Source organism: Anolis sagrei, chromosome 4, assembly GCF_037176765.1.
Source record: "Anolis sagrei isolate rAnoSag1 chromosome 4, rAnoSag1.mat, whole genome shotgun sequence".
Taxonomy (NCBI): Eukaryota; Metazoa; Chordata; class Lepidosauria; order Squamata; family Dactyloidae; genus Anolis; species Anolis sagrei.
This window is the reverse complement of record NC_090024.1, coordinates 6,816,706-6,838,912: the sequence shown is the minus strand read 5'-3', so window position 1 is coordinate 6,838,912 and position 22,207 is coordinate 6,816,706. Positions and strand designations below refer to the sequence as shown.

General features: G+C 43.8%; 1 protein-coding gene across 1 annotated transcript; it reads right to left on the bottom strand.

The window, feature by feature from the left end:
• Nucleotides 1–1,757: 1,757 nt before the first annotated feature.
• On the bottom strand, nt 1,758–16,489 carry LOC137096904 (lymphocyte antigen 6E-like). The gene is made up of 3 exons (XM_067467247.1): nt 16,330–16,489; nt 5,034–5,147; nt 1,758–2,138 (listed from the first exon to the last, which is right to left on the bottom strand). Exons 1-3 carry the CDS (start codon nt 16,382–16,384, stop codon nt 1,936–1,938), a joined length of 372 nt encoding a protein of 123 aa, XP_067323348.1. The 5' UTR covers nt 16,385–16,489; the 3' UTR covers nt 1,758–1,935.
• Between the last annotated feature and the right edge of the window lie 5,718 nt (nt 16,490–22,207).

Sequence of the window (22,207 nt, the reverse complement as noted above, 5' to 3'; positions counted from 1 at the left end):
TTGTCGAAGGCTTTGATGGCTGGAATCACTGGGTTGCTGTGAGTTTTCCAGGCTGTATGGCTGTTGGAGTTCAGCCTGTGATTGTGTTTCAAGACCAAGGTGCTTTGGATGTGGGGAATGATGTCAATGTTGCAACCCAGGGTAGTTTCACCTTGCTCCCAAACACCACCACACCAGAGCTGTAAATTTCATCGTTTATTTAGAAAAAGCAAAGTCAAAACATAGAATAAGAAATACAAAAGTTCCACAAGCAGGAGAGAGGCTTAAATGCAAAAACACAATTCCCAAGATCCAAAGGCAAAAACATGGAGCATAATCCTGTAGGCAATGGTCAAACAAGAGTCCATGGTAAAACAGTGAAACACAAGACCCAAAATCCCAGATTCAGGAAGCCAAAAGCGTGCTGCTTAAAGCCAAGGTTAATCCATAGAACTTTGCATGGAAAGAGCCACGTTGAACTGACAACTCCCATTTGTCAGCCAGAAGGCTAAATACCCTTTGCAATCATGAATGTATTGCGATGACCCTTGGCCGATTTGGCTTCTCGCTTACCAGCTAAGCGAGAGCGCCTTCGGACCCTTAATTCTAAGCGTTCTTGCCTACTCATTATTTTACTATCTTCAACGCTTTCTTTATCTTGGTCCAGCTGGACTAGATCACCGTGGGAAGGCTGAGGAGGCGAAGACAACGCCACCTGGCCGTTATCTATCCCACTGATATTCTTTTCCCTTGAGAACTGATTTGATGTTTCCCCTGCTGCACTGTCTGAGGCAGGCACAACAGAAATCTGAATCCCATCATCGTTTTCATCAGGGAACTCTGGCTCACAAGACCCACAGGGTTCAGTTTCAGACTCAGAATCAAACTGAGTCACAACAGTCAATGAGAGTCAAGATGGCAATGGTTTGGTCAATGATATTAATGCAGAGAATGACATAGAGATGCCGGTTCAAAGTGTAGTTTCTCCTGAGAATGTTCCTACAGGGTATAGGGATTAGTTTACTCTCTGATTTGCTCCCAGAGAGTTCCCAGGATGTGGGGCTTGAAAACAACTTGGCACCTGCAGGAACTAATGAGCATATAGACAGGTGGGTGGAAATTAGCAAAAACAGACAGTTCGACCAAGGCCTTTGGCATTCTGCCAGGCTTCGACAGATAAAGATAAGAGGCATTCAGGGAAAATGAAACCAATTTTTGAGTGCTTGGAATGACTTAATGAGGGGATATAAAGTTCCAAACATGGAAAATATAGTCAGATGAAGCACTGTTTAGAATCCTGCTAAGTTCTTGCTCTTGTCTCATGGAAGCCTTTCTTGGAAAATTCATGTTTAAGGATTTCTTGTTTATGGTTTGACTCTTTGTCCCTTGTGATTACATACTCATGCCTTGGATCAATGTTTCCCTGATTCTTTGGATTTTATTAGAGAAGTCTGGACTTCGTTTTTGAACTTTGCTGAACCATACCTTGGACTAATTTGTTCCTGCTTATCTTCTTACCTAATTAGATTTACCTATTCCCTTAAAGTGCAAAACTCACAGCAACCCATTAAAAAGAATTTCCTGTCAGTAAGAGCTGTTTGACAGTGGAATAGACTGCCTCAGCATATGATGAAGTTTCCTTCTCTGGAGGCTTTTAAGCAGAGGCTGGATGGCCATCTGTTGGGAGGGCTTTGATTGTGACTCTTGCACAGGAGAATGAGGTTGGGGGTCTCTTCCAACTCTACCATTCTAGGATCAAGAAAGGACTCTGCAAAACGTTTTCTCCCAGACGTTCGTTTATTGACATTTTTACACGGGAAAGTCTTTGACGACAACACATTACAGAAAAGCAATTAATTCCTTGTAGTATACAGAACAAGACGGGTTTTGTAAGTTGGGATCTCTCATGGGTTTCCGCAGCCGCACAGCCAAAGGTGGTCTTTTTTCCACGCTCCATCAGAAACCTGTCCGCAGGATGCAGAGGAAGCTGGCCAAAGCGGCCGTGGCCATGAGGGCATAACTGGTTTTCACGCTGCTAGCGCTGTTGCAATAGTCAGTCTGGCAGCAATCAGCTTTAAATCCTCCCTTGCCCCCCCTGATTTCACTGTAGATTTTGGGGCACACTGCAGAGCACCATTTGCTGATGAAAGTGTCCTTGCCTGGAAAACAGGAAAAGAGGAGGGAAGGGGAGAGGTTGTATATAAAACTGCCAGGAGATTTGTTGACTTCGACACTGGCTGGAATACAAGTCCTCCCGACAGATAGCCATCCAGGCTCCCAGGGAGCAAATTACAGAACAGGCAAATATTGTTGCAGCATGTAAGATATCAGCTAGTGTGTGTGATATCAGCAAGATGGATGGATGACATCCTTGAAGTGACTGGACTGACCTTGAAGGAGCTGGGGGTGGTGACGACCGACAGGGAGCTCTGGTGTGGGCTGGTCCATGAGGTCATGAAGAGTCCGAAACGACTGAATGAATGAACAACAACAGTGTGTGTGTGTGTGTCAACTATAAAATAAGATGCATGAAGCTGATTGGTCAGTGTGCTGGTACGGCTGTACCAGGAGCTCCAACATCATTTTCTTTCTATTTAATGTTTGCATGCATTCTAAGGTTTCAGGGGTTTTACAAAAAGGTGACTTCCCTTGGTTTGCAGTTATAGGGCTAGCCACCTGTCTATCATTGTTGTGTTTGGTTCTGCCCCTTTCCCCAGGGATCTGGGGAGGAGAGGGAGCCATTTTTAGTTCAGTCTTACAGAAGGAAACTAAGCTATAGGATGTGGACCAGATTCACCTGCAGAAAAGCTTCATTTCTTAAGAATTTCCGGGGGGAAAGTTCCAAAGCTTTGGCTGGGAGCTTACAGCCTCTCAGCCTTACAGCATCTGAGGGAAACAGCCCTGAAAGGTTTCTGAAGAAATTCCGGGGGGAAACAGTTTTCCAGACCCAAAGAACTCCAGCTGGAGAATCTACAAGCCTTGACTGGTAGGTCTACTCGGTGCCCAAGAAGCAGTTTGGATCCGGTAGTAGAACCCACATCAGCAAAGCTTAGATAGTAGACAGCCTGGGAGAGGTTAAAAAGGGGTTTTCCTTGTTAAAGAAAGAAATAGTTCTCCAAGCAAGGTGCCTGTCCATTGTAGACATGTTAAGAAGCATTTGTTTGACTCACTGAAGATCTGGGAAGTATTTGTTTAATTTGTTCAATAATAAAGGACTTTGTTAAACTTTTCAAGCCTCTAAGACTATTGTACAGGAAAATCCTTGAGGGCCTCTCTTTCGAGGCGCCCTGGCTTCCCTATTCAAAAGACAATTTTTACGGGCCCAGCACACGGCAGAACAGTCAGGCTATGCCCTGAAAGCTGGTTGAGCCTGGGACTTTTGGATACTGTTACATTTTTAGTCCTGGGCTGTGCAGGTGCTTGCAGAGAAGCAGAGGAAGATAGCTTTGGAGTGTGCTCTTGCTTCATGAGCTGTAAGGAGGAGTTTCTCCATATGGACAAAGAAAGACCATTTTAAATCTCTCCAAGGAACCTCATTACACTAGAGAATGAGTCCACTTTAAATTGGGTTGCCGCCTCCTGCAGAATTCTGTGGTTTGTCGTTTAGGGAGGAGCCTTTAACAGCCCCACTAAACTACAAACTCCATAATTTTGCAGGAGGCAGAAACTGGATTTAAAGTGGATTCGTTCTCTAGTGCGATGAAGTACTAAAAAGACTTCGTCACACTAGAAAATGAGTCAATGCAACTGATCACATAATTGTAAATATGCTCTTCTGAATTACAAAGAGTAAACTACTTGTTCTTTATTGATAACACTGTTCTACAAATTTTCAGTTTTTCTCAGTTTCGGAAACGAAATGTGCCGTTTCTTAATAAATTTAACATGCTGAATTCAAATATAATAATTAAATGTGTTAATTGGCTCTGGTTTTTATGCAACAGCTATTTCAATTTGCTCCACAATAGGTAATTCGTTAATATTATGATAATGCGCTTAACCTTACTGCATGTATATAAACCGTGAATATTTACTAAATTTTAGTCGAATTATATTGCCAATAGTTTATACATGAGAAATATTTATTTAATTAGTCTATTGTTTATGTTTGTGCAGCAAGAAACTATATTAGTAGGCCTAATGCAGTTGAAAAGTCTGAAAGTTTAAATGTCGCTTTAATTGTGACTTTAGTTTATATCCTGTTTGTTTCTCTTGACTTTTCTTTTGTATTCAAGGAAAGGATTCCCTCTTGCAATGCTACAGCAGGAGTCTGACAGCATTGACGGAGTCCATTGGCCTTGATATCTTTTTTCCATAGTGCTTTATTTACACACGTGCGAGGCATAACTACAGTAAAAAGAACAATGTAAAACGATGTTTAACGATACTGTCTCAGTCTTCAACTGACTGACCCTCACCGTTCAAAAGTCTGGCCTTATATAGGGCTTTCTGGATTTTGCACACGGCACTAATACTGCGTCATCAAACTTTCTAGAGTATTCTAGAATCTTCCATAGTGTAAGTTGCAACATGCATTTTTTCAACCATACGTGATCACGTGATTGCTTATATCATAAAAACTAGAGCCAATATACATTTTTAAACGTCATTTTCGTTTTCAGCACCCCAAAATCATAAAAGAACAACTATTTTCAGGCCTGCAACTTTTTCTCCGTTGAACAGCGTAATCTGTGTGGTATATTTTCTTTCTCTGGCAATGTGGGCTGATCTAATGTGAACTACACGTAGTTAATTTTACATTACTCCACAGATTTCACCTGCCTATATTCCCTGCCACTTGCGAAAAGTGCAATGGATGGAGGTCCAGTTCTGCCATGATGGAACTACAGTGCAGTTCGACCTGCACATTTCAACTTTAACTTTGGCAGATTTGCTTAATATGGTCTGTTCCAGGAATCTCTCGGTCCTCCAATGCAACTCTATGGACAATCTATGATGGATTTGATTACTTGTGGATATGATTAGATTGATCTCCAGTTCCTTTTGCTGTGTGTATGTTCTCTTTCAAACAGCAGTGGTTCTCGGTCACTTACCAGGAGCCTCACTGTACAAGGATACACAGTACTGGTCCATATCGGAGCACCGGTGTTGTGTACAGTTCTGGTGATATTTTACATTTTCACACCTGTAACACGACAACGACAAAGCTGTAAAAAAGAAATTAGAGTTAAAGAATCATCAAGTTGGAGGAGACCCCAGTCCCATGCAGGAACAGAGAATCAAAGCACCCCCAAAAGAATACCATCCAGCTTCTGCCTAAAATCCTCTTGAGAAGGAAACTTCCTGGCAGCAGCATGTTCCTCTTTCGAAAAGCTTTTACCATCAGAAAGGAGTAGGAGGAGAAAAAGATGAAGAGGAAAAGGGGAGGAAAGCAGAAAAAAGAAGAGGAGGAGAGGAAGAGAAAGTGGAAGAAGAGAAGAAGGAAAAGAATGAGGAATTAGAAGAGGGAAAGGAGGAAGAAGCAAAGGAAGAGAATGAGATGGAGGGAAAGGATAAATAACCCAATGGTAATTAATTAAAGTGTCCATCCACAGCAAAGACCAACCAGCAATGACATTGGAGGGAATCCCCGACCAACCAGGGAGCTGTCAAAATTTAACTAATATTTATTTATTTATTTATTAGGGCTGGGCGGTTTCGTTTCGTTAATTCGTAATTCGTTAAAAAATCGTTATTTTTTTATAACGAAGCGATAACGAACCATTCTGGAGCAACTTAAAAACTAAACGAATTTTTAAATTCGTTTCGTAAATTCTTCGGATTCGTTATGTATTCGTTTCGTTATCGGTTTGAGGTCATTTCGTTATTATTTCTGCATGTCTGGGGCAAGTTTTATCGTTGTTTTTTGTTTAATTAGTGAAAAAAATATAATATCACACCAACAGTCAACAACAGAGGGAGAGGGAAGCTTCAGAAGTTCCCCCTGTACCATTTGGAGGTTTTTTAGCGTATTGCGCAATCACGTCCGCCATTAACGAATCGATTCGTATTTGTTTCGTATTTGTTTCGTTAATGTTTCATAATTTTTTTAACATTTACGAAATTTCATAAATATCGAACTTTTTAAAAGAAAAATTTCGGAATTCTTTTAAATATCGAAACGCAAAAAACCCCAAAAAACGAATCGATTTTAGAAACAATTTTTTCTGTTGTTACCCAGGCCTATTATTTATTTATTTATTTACTTTACTTTACTTTACTTGTATACCGCAGTTTCTCAGCCTAACAGGCGACTCAACGGGGTTTACAACAAGGATAAGATCAAGCTGATCCCTAATCCATCTAAAACTCAGATGTGTGATTTTCACTTTCAGAACAGACAAGCATCCCGAGCTCTGAGGATTACCAGTGAAGGAATCCCACTGGAGCATTGCAGTGCACCCAAATACCTGGGAGTCACTCTGTACCATGCTCTGGCTTATGAGAAGTACTGCTTGAACGTCAAGCAAAAAGCGGGTGCCAGAAATAATATACAAAAATGACTGGCACAACCTGGGGATCACAACCAGACACAATGAAGACGTCTGCCCTTGCGCTTTGCTACTCTGCTGCTGAATACACATGCCCAGTGTGGAATACATCCCATCATGTAAAACAGTGGGTGTGGCTCTTAATGAGACATGCCACATTATCACAGGATGTCTACACCCTACACCACTGAAGAAATTATAGTTAGCCAGTATTGCACCACCTGACATCCACCAGGAAGTAGCAGCCAACAATGGAAGGACAAAAGCAGTGACATCTTTAGCCCATCCACTGTTTGGATATCAGCCAGCATGCCAATGTCTTAAATCAATAAATAGTTTTCTAAGATCTACAGAGATACTCACAGGAACACCTCAGCAAGTGAGAGTCCAAAAGTGGCAGGCTAAAACTCAGAACCTCAATCCATAGCTGATACTAAATGAGAGACTCCCCTCGGGCACACAGAAAATTGGGCAACTTAGAAGGCACTAAACAGACTGCGCTCTGGCACCACGAGATGCAGAGAAATGAGGCCACAAAGTGGGGTCCACAACATACGAGAGTATGGAGAAGCGCAAACAACAGACCACCTACTGCAATGAAGCCTCAGCCCTGCCACATGCACAATGGAGGACCTTCTCACAGTGACACCAAAGGCACTCCAAGTGGCCAGCTTCTGGTCAAAGGACATTGCCAAGTTTTTAACTTTATGTTTTTATTGTACATTATAAGCATACCATCAATTTGCTTCTGAAATTATAAATCAATATAAATTATTAGCTAAAGGGGCTGTTTTTGGATCAAGGTGAAATAAGCAGATTATTCGTTCTTCACCTAGTTAGGGAGATGTGACAACAGGTGCTTATTCTAGTCTTCTTGCTTCTTGTATGCAGAGCATAAAAGGAAGGAAGCCTTGGTGCCAGTTGTGAACAGAGGAGGAAACTAAATACACAGATCTCAGAGAAAGTCTTTGCACATTGTAGGAATAAATCAATTATGTCCTATGAGGAACATCTTGGGAACCTCAGTATGTTAATTCCGGATAGCCATGTTGAATATTTAAAAGGATGTCATATTGAAGAGGGAACAGGCTTGTTTTTTGTTTTGTTCTTTTGTTGTTGCTCTAGAGACCAAGACACAAAGCAATGCATTCAAACTCAAGCTAAAGAGATTCCATCAATATGTAAACAAAACATTTCTGATGGTAAGATCTGTTCAATAGTGGAATGTGCTGTAGTGCATCTTTTCTGGAGGTATTTAACAGAGGCTGGATGACCATCTGTCAGGAGACTTGAATTGCCAGAATAGATCACCTTTGGGGATCTTTCCTGACTCGATGTCTCACAAGTTGTAGCAAGTAGCTGCTTTAATACCCTTTCTTCAGTGCACAAAATTGGAAAATGTTCAGCTTGAACTATGAATATTGTAGTAGATTCAGGGCTGAGACCTTACATCTGGCAATCTAGATACACGTGGTAGATGCATTGCTCATCCACTGATATTGTTGAAGTACAAGAAACTCTCCTTTGTATCCACACCAGATCCCTCTTTATTTATTTATTTATTTGGTACGCTTGTATACCGCCAATATCTCAGCCTGTGCGGCGACTCATTGCGGTTTACAACATGTTAAAATATACAATTCACTTTAAGCATATAAAATTAGAATTAAAAATACATACAAAAACATACATAGTATTGGGCCACCAATACAGATCGGGACATCTCATAAATAAAATCGTAATCCAGTTCGTTATCCTTGATTGCTAATCCATGGTCAGACAACATCACGTCGAAGATCAATTCCACTCCTTCCTCCCTGCTTCCAACGCAGGTTTCATATAAGACCCTCTCTTCTGTCCAAAGCATTTCCCTTGTTATTCAGACAAGACTGTTGGGCAAGATGTTGTTTAACATTTACATGAAGCCACTGGGAGACATCATCCAGAGTTTTGGGGTCAGATGTCATCTGTACGCGGATGATATTCAGCTCTATCACTCCTTCCCACCTCTCACTAAGGAGGCTGTGCAGGTCCTGAACCGGTGCTTGGCTGCTGTGCCAGGCTGGATGAGGGCGAACAAATTGAAATTGAATCCAAACAAGACAGAGTCATTCCTGGTCAGTCGAAAGGCCGAACAGGACATAGGGTTACAGCCTGTGTTGGACAGGGTTACACTCCCCCTGAAGATGCAGGTTCGCAGGTTGGGAATGATCCTGGACTCACCCCAGGTCTCAGCGGTGGCCGGGAGAGCTTTTGCACAATTAAAACTTGTGCACCACTTGCGCTCATACCTTGGGAAGTATGATCTGGCCACAGTGGTCCACGCTCTTGTTACATCCTGAATAGACTACTGCAAAGCACTCTACGTGGGTCTGCCTTTGAAGACTGCCCAGAAACTTCAATTAGTCCAACGATCAGCAGTCAGGCTGCTCACTGGAGTAGCGTACATGGAGCATACAACTCCTCTGTTACGCCAGCTCCACTGGCTGTTGATCAGCTTCCAAGCACAATTCAAAATGCTTGTCTTAACCTTTAAAGCCCTAAACAGTTCTGGCCCAGACTACCTGTCCGAACATATCTCCTGGTATGAACCATCACGAAACTTAAGATCATCTGGAGAGACCCTGCTCTCAACCCTACCAACATCGCAAAACGCGGTTGGTGTGGACAAGGGACAGGGCCTTCTCATCAGTGGCCCCCTGCCTGTTGAACACTCTCCTCAGAGACATCAGAATGACCACCTCCCTCCTGTCTTTTAGAAGAAAAATCAAGTCCTGGCTTTGGGACCAAATGTTTGCTTAGTGAGCAGCAAGTGAAAGAAGATTTTAACACTTATGGCAATGATTTGACCCGGACTGGATTTTAGATTCTGATTTTAATAGGAATGTGTTAATCAATGTTTTAATTATTGTTTTAATATTTTTAATATTTTAATGTATTGTTGATTGTTTTATTATGATGACACCGTATGGTGTTTGTGAGGCCGCCCTGAGTCCTCGGGGGTGAGAAGGGGGGGGGGATATAAATATAGGAAATAAATAAATAAATAAGATGGAGATGACATCTAGGTGAGGGTTGGAATTTCAAAAATGCAGCAGGTGCTTTCCCTTCAACAGGAAAAAGTTTTGGCCAAACCTCTCATCCTTTGGGGAGCAAAAGAAGGCTGAGGTTTGTGAGGCCGCCCTGAGTCCTCGGGGGTGAGAAGGGGGGGGGGATATAAATATAGGAAATAAATAAATAAATAAGATGGAGATGACATCTAGATGAGGGTTGGAATTTCAAAAATGCAGCAGGTGCTTTCCCTTCAACAGGAAAAAGTTTTGGCCAAACCTCTCATCCTTTGGGGAGCAAAAGAAGGCTGAGGTTCCAACTCACTGGGTGCGGTTTGATTGAGCAAAGCGTTGAAGCTTGGCATTTGCATCCATAAAACAAGTACCCAAAATGCAGGTCGCTCAGAGAGAGAAGAGGCAAGGAGGCAGGCTGGCTTACAAGGTGAACCCTTTGGGTTTCAACACACCAAGTTTTATAGCCAAAACTCTGACATCATCTGTAGCAGGTTTTGTTTCCTCCCGAGATTCACAAAGCCTTTGGGGACATTTCATTGTAAGTAGTAGGAAAACCATAAATGAGGAGAAATTCACTGCTGATTTGGATAAGCCACCATTCTTCAGTTTGGCACATGGTCACTTCTGGTGTGAGAGAATCCGTTGTCTATGAAGACGTTGCCCAGGGGACGCCCAGGTGTCTTGCAATCCTGCAGGGAGGCTTCTCTCATGGCCCCCAAAAGATATGGGGCTACAAAGTGGAGTTCATGACATGCAAGTGTGGAGAAGAACAAACCACAGACCAATTACAATGCAACCTAAGCCCTGCCACATGCACAATGGAGGACCTTCTTATAGAAACACCAGAGGCACTTCAAGTGGCCAGCTACTGGTCAAAGGACATTTAATAAAACGCCAAGTTTTCAAACTTTGTGTGTGTGGGTTTTTTTTTAATACAACGCAACTGTACCTTTGGTTCTCTCCTGATACAATAAATAAATAAAAGTTTCATAGAATCATAGAATCAAAGAGTTGGAAGAGACCTCATGGGCCATCCAGTCGAACCCCCTGCCAAGAAGCAGGAATATTGCATTCAAACCACCCCTGACAGATGGCCATCCAGCCTCTGCTTAAAAGCTTCCAAAGAAGGAGCCTCTACCACACTCCAGGGCAGAGAGTTCCACTGCTGAATGGCGCTGATAGTCAGGAAGTTCTTCCTCATGTTCAGATGTTCCATTGTTCCATGTCCTAATCTCCATGGAAGCAGAAAACAAGCTTGCTCCCTCCTCCCTGTGACTTCCTCTCACATATTTATACATGGCTATAATGTCTCCTCTTGGCCTTCTCTTCTTCAGGCTAAACATGCTCAGCTCCTTAAGCCGCTCCTCATAGGGCTTGTTCTCCAGACTCTTGATTATTTTAGTCGCCCTCCTCTGGACATATTCCAGCTTGTCAATATCTCTCTTGAACTGTGGTGCCCAGAATTGGACATAATATTCCAGGTGTGGTCTAACCAAAGCAGAATAGAGGGGTAGCATTACTTCCCTAGATCTAGACACTATGCTCCTATTGACACAGGCCAAAATCCCATTGGCTTTTTTTGCCACCACATCACATTGTTGGCTCATGTTTAACTTGTTGTCCATGAGGACTCCAAGATCTTTTTCACACGTACTGCTCTCGAGCCAGGCATTGTCCCCCATTCTGTCTCTTTGCATTTCGTTTTTTCTGCCTAAGTGGAGTATCTTGCAATTGTCCCTGTTGAACTTCATTTTGTTAGTTTTGGCCAATCATCTCTCTAATCTGTCAAGATGGTTTTGAATCCTGCTCCTGTCTTCTGGAGTATTGGCTATCCCTCCCAATTTGGTGTCATCTGCAAACTTGATGATCCTGCCTTCTAGCCCTTCATCTAAGTCATTAATAAAGATGTTGAATAGGACCGGGCCCAGGACAGAACTCCTCTCATCACTTCTTTCCAGTTCTTTCAGCAATAAGTTTGGCTTATTTCAAGGGTGATATTACTGGAAAGGATTCATCTCCCTTGTTTTCTAAAAACAGCCAGGAGCTTTGGAAAGATTCCTTTTTTGTGGTTGGATGACAATTCCCAGAATTCTGTTGGTCCACATCAATAGCAGAAGTTGTCGAAAGCAGAGGGAAATGGACATTATGGAAACAGGTTGCTTGGAGCAGTCTGGTTTACATTCTTTAACATTAGTGCAAGCCCCTGTGGAAATGGTGATTGTAGCCAAAAGCATCAATGGCAAAACCTCTGAGGATGCTAGCCACAGATGCAGGTGAAACATCGAGAAAATGCTACTGGAACATGGCCATACAGCCCGAAAAACTCACAGCAACCCACCAACCCTAGTAATAGCTTTCCAACTGGGTTTGCACCCAATCTCCTTCCTTTTGACGTCTGATTGTTGGAAATGGGGCTGGTGGTAGGACAGATGGTGCCCCACCAATAAAGACACGCCTGGGATGGTGCCTGTGCCATCACACCCAGACACTATAAAGTTAAAACTAAGGTGTGCTTCTCTCTTTATCTGGGCGAACCGCGGGTGCCTTTCTTAGAAACTCCAGTTTCTCAGCAACTGAGGCCAGTCCAGAATTGAACATCAACAGAACATTTATTTTTCAAAGTCCTTGACAGACTTGGCACAGCTTGATGAAGTTACAAACACAAACAGTCAATTTATGAAACCATATAGATGTTCTTTCTTTCCTCTTTCCTCTTTCCTTCAGTCGATCCTTGGGACGAGTTAACTTTTCCCCAACGGTAGAAAAATCCTGGGATCTTTTACCCTAACCCTGAGCTGTTATCTTTCAGAAAGAGCAGGTCTTCCCCTATCTAAACTCAAGATTAGTTTTGGAGATAAAGTAATGGAGCCTTTCTCAATGACAAGGAAATTCTGAAATATTCCCTGCCCCAGCACTGAGCTACTGTCTTTTAGAAAGAGCAGGTCTTTCTCTATCTGAGCTCAACGCCAGTTTCCAAGGCAAGATGGTAACCTCAACCCTAATCTCAATCGTACTCACAATGGCTTGTCCGAGCTGCCTAGCCTGACCACCAGCACATCTGAGGATTTTTTCTATACTAAAGAAGGCAGGAGAGCCTCTCCAAAATGGAGATCTCATCCCCAGGAAAAAAGGGCAGTCTCTAGACCAGTGGTTCTCAACCTGGGGGTCGGAACCCCTTGGGAGGTCACCAGGGGGTTTCAGAGGGGTCACCAAAGACCATTCAAAAATGTATTTTCTGTTGGTCATAGGCGTTCCATGTGGGAAGTTTGGCCCAGTTCTATCATTGGTAGGGATTAGAATGATCTTTTATTGTAGGTGAACTATAAATCCCAGCAACTAAAACTCTCAAATGCAAGGTCTATTTTCCCCAAACTCCACCAGTGTTCATTCACATTGGGCATGTTGAGTATTCATGGCAAGTTTGGTCCAGATCCATCATTGTTTGAGTCCACAGTGCTCTCTGGATCTAGGTGAACTACAACTCCAAAACTCAAGGTCAATGCCCACCAAACCCTTCCAGTATTTTCTGTTGGTCACAGGAGTTCTGTGTGGCAAGATTGGTTCAATTCCATTCTAGGAGTTCATAATGCTCTTTGATTGTAGGTAAACTATAAATCCCAGCAACTACAACTCCCAAATGACAATATCAATCCCCTGCCAACCCCACCAGTATTCAAATTGGGGTATATCAGGTATTTGTGCCAAATTTGGTCCAGTGAATGAAAATACATCATGCATATCAGATATTTATATTATGATTAAAAACAGTAGCAAAATTGTAGTTGTGAAGATGATTCATAACAGGAGCAAAATTACAGTCAGTTGTGAAGTAGCAATGAAAATAATATTATGGTTGGGGGTCACCACAACATGAGGAACTGTATTAAGGGGTTGCGGCATTAGAAAGGTTGAGAACCACTGCTCTAGACCAGTAACTGCAAAAGGCTTGCAGGCTGGCTTCCAGCCTCTGTTAATGTTTAACTTTCAGGGTGCTGCTAAGACTATAGCAACCCTGGGGGAAATGCAAAGGGATGCTATTTTATGCAACTAAGGGGCAATGCAAACCAAGCTCTTGGAAGACAGAAAAGTGCCCCAACACTAAAGCCTCCCTAAGTTGATGGGACATTTTCACAAAACATGGGCTATATCCACACTGCAGAATGATAGCAGCTTGATACCGCATTAATTTCCAATGCTCAATGCTTTGGCATCCTGGAATTTGTAGCTGGATGAGATATTTACCCTTTTCCGTTCAAGAGCTTTGGCTCCACAACAAACTACAAATTCCAGGATTCTGTGGGATGGAGCTATGCAGTTAAAGGGATATCATAGAATCATAGAATCAAAGAGTTGGAAGAGACCTCATGGGCCATCCAGTCCAACCCCATTCTGCCAAGAAGCAGGAATGTTGCATTCAAATCACCCCTGACAGATGGCCATCCAGCCTCTGTTTAAAAGCTTTCAAAGAAGGAGCCTCCACCACACTCTGGGGCAGAGAGTTCCACTGCTGAACGACTCTCACAGTCAGGAAGTTCTTCCTCATGTTCGGATTGAATCTCCTCTCTTGTAGTTTGAAGCCATTGTTCCGCGTCCTAGTCTCCAGGGAAGCAGAAAACAAGCTTGCTCCCTCCTCCTCCCTGTGACTTCCTCTCACATATTTATACATGGCTATCATATCTCCTCTCAGCCTTCTCTTCTTCAGGCTAAACATGCCCAGCTCCTTAAGCCGCTCCTCATAGGGCTTGTTCTGTTACCATCAAGCTGTTACCATTCTTTAGTGTCGATGGTCCCATGGTTAAACATCTCACCCCAATGATAATCAGCTACTACATCGTGGATAGAATCAAAAATGAAGATGGAAATGCAATATGGCACAGCTCTCCATTACACATACATTGGGTGCAAGTGTCCACCGCATCCTTCATCGAAGTGAACAGGCAGCAGCATAAATTATTTCCATAACTGTTCCCAGCAGCATTTATGCCATTGGCTTAATTGGATGGCATCTTGATCCTTGGAACATGCATTTATATGCAAACATATTGTTTTGGAGTTGAAATCACAGAGGGAATTCCATAGCAATCCATTAACCTTCATTTATACCAGTGGTTCTCAACCTGGGGTCCCCAGATGTTTTTGGACTTCAATTCCCAGAAATCCTAACAGTTGGTAAACTGGCTAGGATTCCTGGGAATTGTAGGCCAAAACACCTGGGGACCCACAGGTTGAGAACCACTGATTTATACCATTTGAACCTACTTGAATTGCTATGGCTCAAAGCTAAGGATTCTGGGGAATTGTAATCTGGTGAGGCTCTAGATTTCCTTGGCAGATAAAGACCTTGTAAAGCTATAACTCCCAGGATTCCATATTATTGAGCCATGGGAGTTAAAGTGGGATCATGCTGCACACATTCTACAGTGTAGGTATATCTTGAGACTCTGGAGACCAGTAACCAATTCCCTGCTTGGACACAGAAACCTACAGGACGATGTTGAACGAGTCACATACTCTCAGCCCTAGAAATCCTCATGATCGGGTTGCCTTAGGGTTGCCACAGGTTAGAAATGACTCGAAGGCACACAACAACAAAATATTTGAAGAGTAGGGAAGTGAGCCCTGGTCTCCAGATGCATAGTTCAGAACTCAAATTACTAAACCACGCTTGTGCTTTACCCAAATCCTATAGGACAGTGGTTCTCAACCTTCGTAATGCCACGACCCCTTAATACAGTTCCTCATGTTGTGGTGACCCCCAACTGAAAACATTTGTTTTTGCTACTTCACAACTGTAATTTTGCTAATGTTGTGAATTGTAATGTAAATACCTGATATGCAGGATGTATTTTCATTCACTGGACCAAATTTGGTACCAATAACCAATACATCCAAATTTGAATACTGGTGGGGTTACGTGGGGGGGGGGGGGGGGAGTGTGTGATTTTATCATTTGGGAGTTGTAGTTGCTGGAATTTATAGTTTACTTACAATCAAAAAGCACTCTGAACTCCACTAAAGATGAAATTGAACCAAACTTGGCACACAGAATTCCCATGAGCAACAGAAAATACTGGAAGGGTTTGGAGGGCATTGACCTTGAGTTTGGGAGTTGTTGTTCACCTACACCCAGAGAGCATTGTGGACAAACAATGATGGATCTGGACCAATCTTGGCACAAATACTTGATATGCCCAAATATGAATACTGATAGAATTTGGGGAAAATACACTTTGACATTTGGGAGTTGTAGTTGCTGGGATTTTATAGTTCACCTACAATCAAAGAGCATTCTGAACGACACCAATGACAGAATTGGGCCAAACTTCCCATACAGAATCCCCATGACCAACAAAAAACACTGTTTTCTGATGGCCTTTGGCAACCCCTCTTACACCCCTCTCATGACCCCCCCCCCCCTGAGGTCCCAACCCCCAGGTTGAGAAACACTGCTATAGGAGTTGCTACACTTCTTGCATTGGATGTGGATTGAAACTGACACAAAATTGGTCCTGAAATGTGCTATTGCTTTGTCATTTTTTCTTACAACAGACCAGCAGAGTCTCTGCCACCCCTCTGCTAAATCTCAAGATGTCCCAAATCAACCAGGTGTGGGTACATTGCAAAACAGCATTGAATACGCAACAATTTCAAAACCAGTTTTCAGCAGCTGCTCTCTTGACTGCAGTAGAAAAGTTAATCCACATATCAGCAATCATTCTAAAATGCTTCCAACTTCTGTTCACACCAAACCTTCATTCTGCTGTATTAAAATCCCCTTTTCTTCCCCCACTCACCTCTCTCTACACAGAGGGTTGCCACCACCAAGAGCACGACAGCCGAGGTCTTCATCTTGGAGAGGTGTCTTCCAACTTGTAAAACGCAGGCTGAGACACTTATATTAAATACCTCATAGGTAATAACTTACTCATAATAAATGTGTGAGTCTCGAGGGTGGTGCCGGGAGGGAGGAGTGCACGGCTGCCCAAAGGATACATTCTGCGCATCAGGTTTTGCGTGGTTTTCATAGGCAATCAATCATGGGCATGCGCACCATGGCTGTGGTTTTCATAGAATCCCAGAGTTGGAAGAGATCACAGGGACCATCCAGTCCAACCCCCTTCTGTCATGCAGGAAGACACAATCCAAGCCCACCCGACAGATGGCCATCAAGCCTCTGCTTAAAAACTTCCAGAGTAGGAGATTCGACTTGACTTCACTTGAGCAAGCTTGTTTTCTGCAGCCCTGGGGACAAGGATGGGGAACAATGGCTTCAAACTACAGGAAAGGATATTCCTTCCAGGCTCTGAGTCCTGTTCAGCAGTGGAACTCTCTGCCTCAGAGTGTGGTGGAGGCTCCTTTTTTGGAGGTTTTTAAACAGGCTGAATGGCCATCTGTCGGGGTTGCTTTGAATGTGATTTTCCTGCTTCTTGGCAATGGGTTGGACTGGATGACCCATGAGGTCTCTTCCAACTCAATGTTCCATGATTCCCAGGCAGTAGTGGATTCCACCGATGATCAGCTCTCATAGTCAAGAAGTTCTCTTTTCCTGCAGTTTGAATTCATTGTTCAATTGTATCTTAGTCTCTGGAACAACAGAAATCAAGCTTGCCTCCTGCATCAATAGGACCTCACTTTGATATTTAAACATGGCTATCCATTGCTCAGGGCATTAAACGACTGGTAGCTGGTGGTTTCCATCTCAGAGGAACATCAAATCCAAGTTTAAACTTTAAAGGAGAACTCCAAGGAACTGAAGTCTATTCCCAAACTATGTGTCAACACCAGACGGACATGGACAAGCTGGAATGTGTCTAGAGAAGGGGGACTAAGATGATGAAAGGTCTGGAAACCAAGCCCTATGAGAAATGATTTCATATGAATGTGTTTGGAGAAGTGACATGATAGCCATTTTTAAATAGCGAAAGGGACAAACTTGTTTTCTGCTGCTCTGGAGACCACAACACAAGGGAAAGTTATTCCACCAAAACATTAGAAAGAGCATGGACATCCATCTTTGGTGTTCTTCAAACAGAGGTTGGGTGGGCATCTTTCTGGAATGCTTTCATTGTCTATTCTGGCATGGACTAGATGACCCCGCTGGACCTTCCAATTTTAAGATTCTATTATCACTTTTTAAAGTTCTGCACTAAAAAGAGGAGTTGATTGCCAATCCCATTTACAAGGAAGCCACCAGGTGCCACTGGTGTCAGATATGGCCTCCAAGATCTCTTCTAGCTCTCAAATATATGAAATTCCAATCCAGTGAATTGAGGCCAGTTCAGAGAAAGCAGAACTAACAACGCTTCACTGCAAAAGCAGAAGGTCTTGTCCATGCTTGTGTGCAGCCTTCAGATAGAAGCAACCGTTTGTATAAGGTACTTACTTACTTACTTAGGTGATCCCTCGTTGGCCGAGTAGGATTGTCTTCCAGGATCAGAATTCTTTTGAGTCTGTAGGTGGCTGTGGAGCCCTATTCTTGCTCTGCATCTTCTTCGGCAGTGAGGGCATTGGTTTCCAGGTGGAAAGCGGTCCCGGTCGGGGTTGGCTTGATGCGCCTTCCTCTTTGCACATTTCTCTCTTTCGCCCTCCACTCGTGCCTCCTCGAATTCTGCAGCACTGCTGGCCACAGCTGACCTCCAGCTGGAGCACTCAAGAGCCAGGGCTTCCCAGTTCTCATTTTCTATGCCAGAGTTTTTGAGGTTGGCTTTGAGGCCATCTTTAAATCTCTTTTCCTGTCCTCCACCATTACATTTTCCGTTCTTGAGTTCGGAGTAGAGCAACTGCTTTGGGAGACTGTTGTCAGGCATCCGGACCACTTGGCCGGTCCAGCCGAGTTGATGGTGGACCATCGCTTCAATACTGGTGGTGTTTGCTTCTTCCAGCACACTGACATTTGTTCGCCTGTCTTCCCAAGAGATTTGCAGGATTTGCAACGCTGATGGAATCATTCCAGGAGTTGCATGTGACATCTATTGACAGTCCACGTTTCGCAGGTGTATAGCAAGGTTGGGAGGACAATAGCTTTATAAACAAGCACCTTGGTATCTCTATGGATGTCCCGGTCCTCAAACACTCTGCTTCATTTGGAAAAATGCTGCGCTCGCAGAGCTCAGGCGGTGTTGTATTTCGGTGTCGATATTGACTTTGAGAGAGGTGGCTGCCAAGGTAGCGGAAATGGTCAACATTTTCTAATGTTACACCATTAAGCTGTATCTCTGGCATTGGAGAGTGGTTGGCTGGTGACTGCTGGGACAGCACTTTGGTTTTCTCGATGTTCAATGACAGGCCGAGCTTCTCGTATGCGTCTGCAAAGGTGTTAGGTACCCCTTATGGGTTTGTATAAGGTACCCCCTTATGGGTTTGAGGTCACCAGATTGGTTCCCCAGTAGTCGCACAGGTTCCATCGCACCCACATTTTTCTTCCCAGCCTCTGCCCTCTAAGACATCTCTGGAACATTACAAACACTTCCCATCACTCCAAATTATTTGGCCAAAAGCTCCCAGGAGCTGAACTTGAAGATCTTGTTGTTTCAGAGTCCAGTGAATCATAGAATCACAAAACGACAGAGTTGCAAGGGCCATCTGGTCCATCACCATTCAGCCATGCAGGGATACAGTACCCCCTAAAGATGCCCATCCAAGATGGTGAATCCACCATCCTCTGAAGGACACCTTGCAGTCAAGACATTCTTCCTAATGCTTAGATGGAATTTGTTATCATCTGAATCCATTGTTTGTATCTCAGGGTTTTATTGCACGAGGCAAGCAAATCGGAACTGCAAAGAAACCATTACCCTTGAGGACAATCTCCATGGCACAACACCATGTGCATCACACTGTTGACATGCTTCCTCCTGGTGATTCATTCCCCATCTTATGGCATCCACAAGGAACACTAAAAATACACTTTGACATTTGGGAGTTGTAATTGCTGGGATTTATAGTTCACCTACAATCAAAGAGCATTTTGAACCCCAACAGTGATTGAATTGGGCCAAACTTCCCACACAGAATCCCCATGACCAACAGAAAACACTGTCTTTTCTAATGGTCTTTGGAAACCTCTCTTTCTAGCCAGGTGTTACTCATCTTATATCATTGCAAGGTAAATGCCATAAATTACACTAAAAGTTACATGGGGATGGAGCAGTACTTTAAATTTATACTTAGGCCTGCCCCTCTTTCCCAAGCATTCAGTTACATGAATATTCAATCTTAAAAACAAAGTCATACTTATTTCAGTTCCCAGGGAAAGCACCCTTCTTGCCGCACCCAAAGTATTCCAGGAGTTGGCACGCATACAAGCCACAAGATCCCATGCGCATTGCTTTGTTTTGGTTTCAGCTATGACAAAATACTACCAAATGTTGTTGAAGCCATTCCAGATTTCAAAGATTTCTTCATCCCCTTAAGGGTTGCTAAATATTTCCTCCCTTGTTCTTGTTGCTGTTTGCTTTCAAGTTATTTCTGATTTTTTACCAACACTGTGGAATTAATGTACTCAAATTTGCCCTGGCTCTATGATATAGAATCATTGGGGGAAAGACTTTGTAGTTTTACAAAGCCTTCTCTGGCAAATAGTGCTGGTGCCCCATTAAAGTACAACTCCTGGGACTCCATAGCATTGAGCCATGGCAAGACTGCATTAATTCTACAATGTAGATCAGGTATGGGCAAACCCAGGCCTGGGGGCTGGATGCAGCCCCTTGGGCTCTTTTCTCAGGCCCTCCTCTCTCTAACCACCCCATCTTTCCTTCATCCTTCCTTCCTTCCTTCCCTCCCTCTTTCTCCCTCCTTTCCACTCTTTCGTCCTTCCATTTCTCTCCTTCCCTTCCTTTCCTTCCTTCCCTCTTTCCTCCCTCCCCTCCCTCTTTCTCTCTCCCTCCATTCCATTCTTTCATCCTTTCTTCCTTTTCTTTCCCTCCTCCTGCCTTTCCTTTCTTCCATCCATGGTTCCCTTCCACCCTTTTATCTTTCCTCCCTCTTTCCCTTTCTCCTTCCTTATCTTTTGTCTTTCCTTCCTTCCCTCTTTCCACCCTCCTTTCCTCTCTCCCTTTCTCGCTCCCTCCCGCCATGCCCTTCCTTCCCTTTTGTCTTTCCTTCCTTCCCTCTGTCCTCCCTCCATCCCTCTCTTCCTCTTTCTTCCTCCATTCCCTTTCACCCTTCCCTTTTCTTTCCTTCCTCCCCTTTCCTCCCTCCTTCTGATGCCAAGCACCCCCCCCCCCAAGTATTTGTAGTTCGCCAAGGGCCGGACGATGGATTCTGTTGCTTCCTGACCCAGCACACATAACTGGGTCCCTGTTTCCTCTCTGTGAATTCTCTGGCTTGTGCACTGGACCCTGGCCCCTGATCAGGGAAATGTAGTTTCCCAAAAGGACACTGCTTCACAGATCGCAACCTGGAAGCCCCCCCCCCTTTTTTTGAACTCTCTTGCTTGCCCTCTCCTATTGACTTTCTGCTCCACATCCCGGACTGTTTTCAGCCACACTTTTGGACTCAAACCTCAGACCGGACTAGCTTGGAGGGACAAGCAGCCTCAGCCTACGTGCGCCCTTGCCAAAAAGACCATACCTCAATCTCCGATGAATTGCTTTTATCAACTGTTATTGCTTCTAATAAACTTTGCTGGGATGGGATGGGATGGGGATCCCTTTATGAAATCTATGAAACTTATGAGGATTTATGAAGAATGTATATGATATGCATAATATGGAATCTATGAGATGTACCCTTGCCCTTTTTCCCTACTTTTCCCCTCTGAACTTTACCCTACTAAGAAAGGATGTGACCTGAGGCTGCAGCTGAGGAAATCCAATTTCCTCAGAAAACCCCCATTCATATTGACATTTTGCATGGATCAGGGTTGACAATTATCTTAAGGTTTGTTTTCAGAGTCAGACAAACAAGCCAAAGATGGGTCAACCGGAACCCGGAAAACGGACTGATTAAATCAACCATGGTATTTGTGTAAGCTCCTTTGTGATTAAGGATCCCCTTTGTCTACAGAGTTTGAGATCCGAATGCCACCCATAGCCCCTTTTTCATGTCTATACACATCTGCAGTCAGAAATCAGGAAATCCTTTGTTTCTTCTGTCTGCCACCCCTTGACAAACACAAAGGCTCGGAAATCAGCTGGGGGACGCCTCCGGGGCGCCCTGCCTCCCCGTGGGCTGTCAAGCTGAGTCCCGCCTCCTGGCTGCTGATTGGACCATCTTCGGAGGCGCTAGGAAGGCTCCAATTGGCCCCCTGGAAGCAGCAACACTCGCCGATTGGAGGAGAGGCGGGACATGCGGCCAGGCCTCCTCCCAGCTGTTCCAGGGCCAGCCAATCAGGGCGAAGCCAGCTGAGGGAGGGCGGGCGGGAGTTTCAACTGATTTTCCTTTGTTCTGTGTGTATAAATATGCCTGAAAATCACTGTACTGTATGCTTATGGAGGAAAGATCCCTGTAACGCATCCTTTTCAGCTGAATCGCAGAATAAACGCCTCGGTCGGATACCTCTTCAGCCTGGTGAGATTAATTTTTAATATTTTTGCGTCTTTTTGGATTGGCGTTCGCTGGCTGCTCACCAAGGCCAAAGACCCCTTTAGCGGTCTTCAGGGATCTCCCTCGCTGGGAAGACCCTCCCAAAAGAGCTCGATATCATTTGGCTTTACCACGAAGGGACTCTGC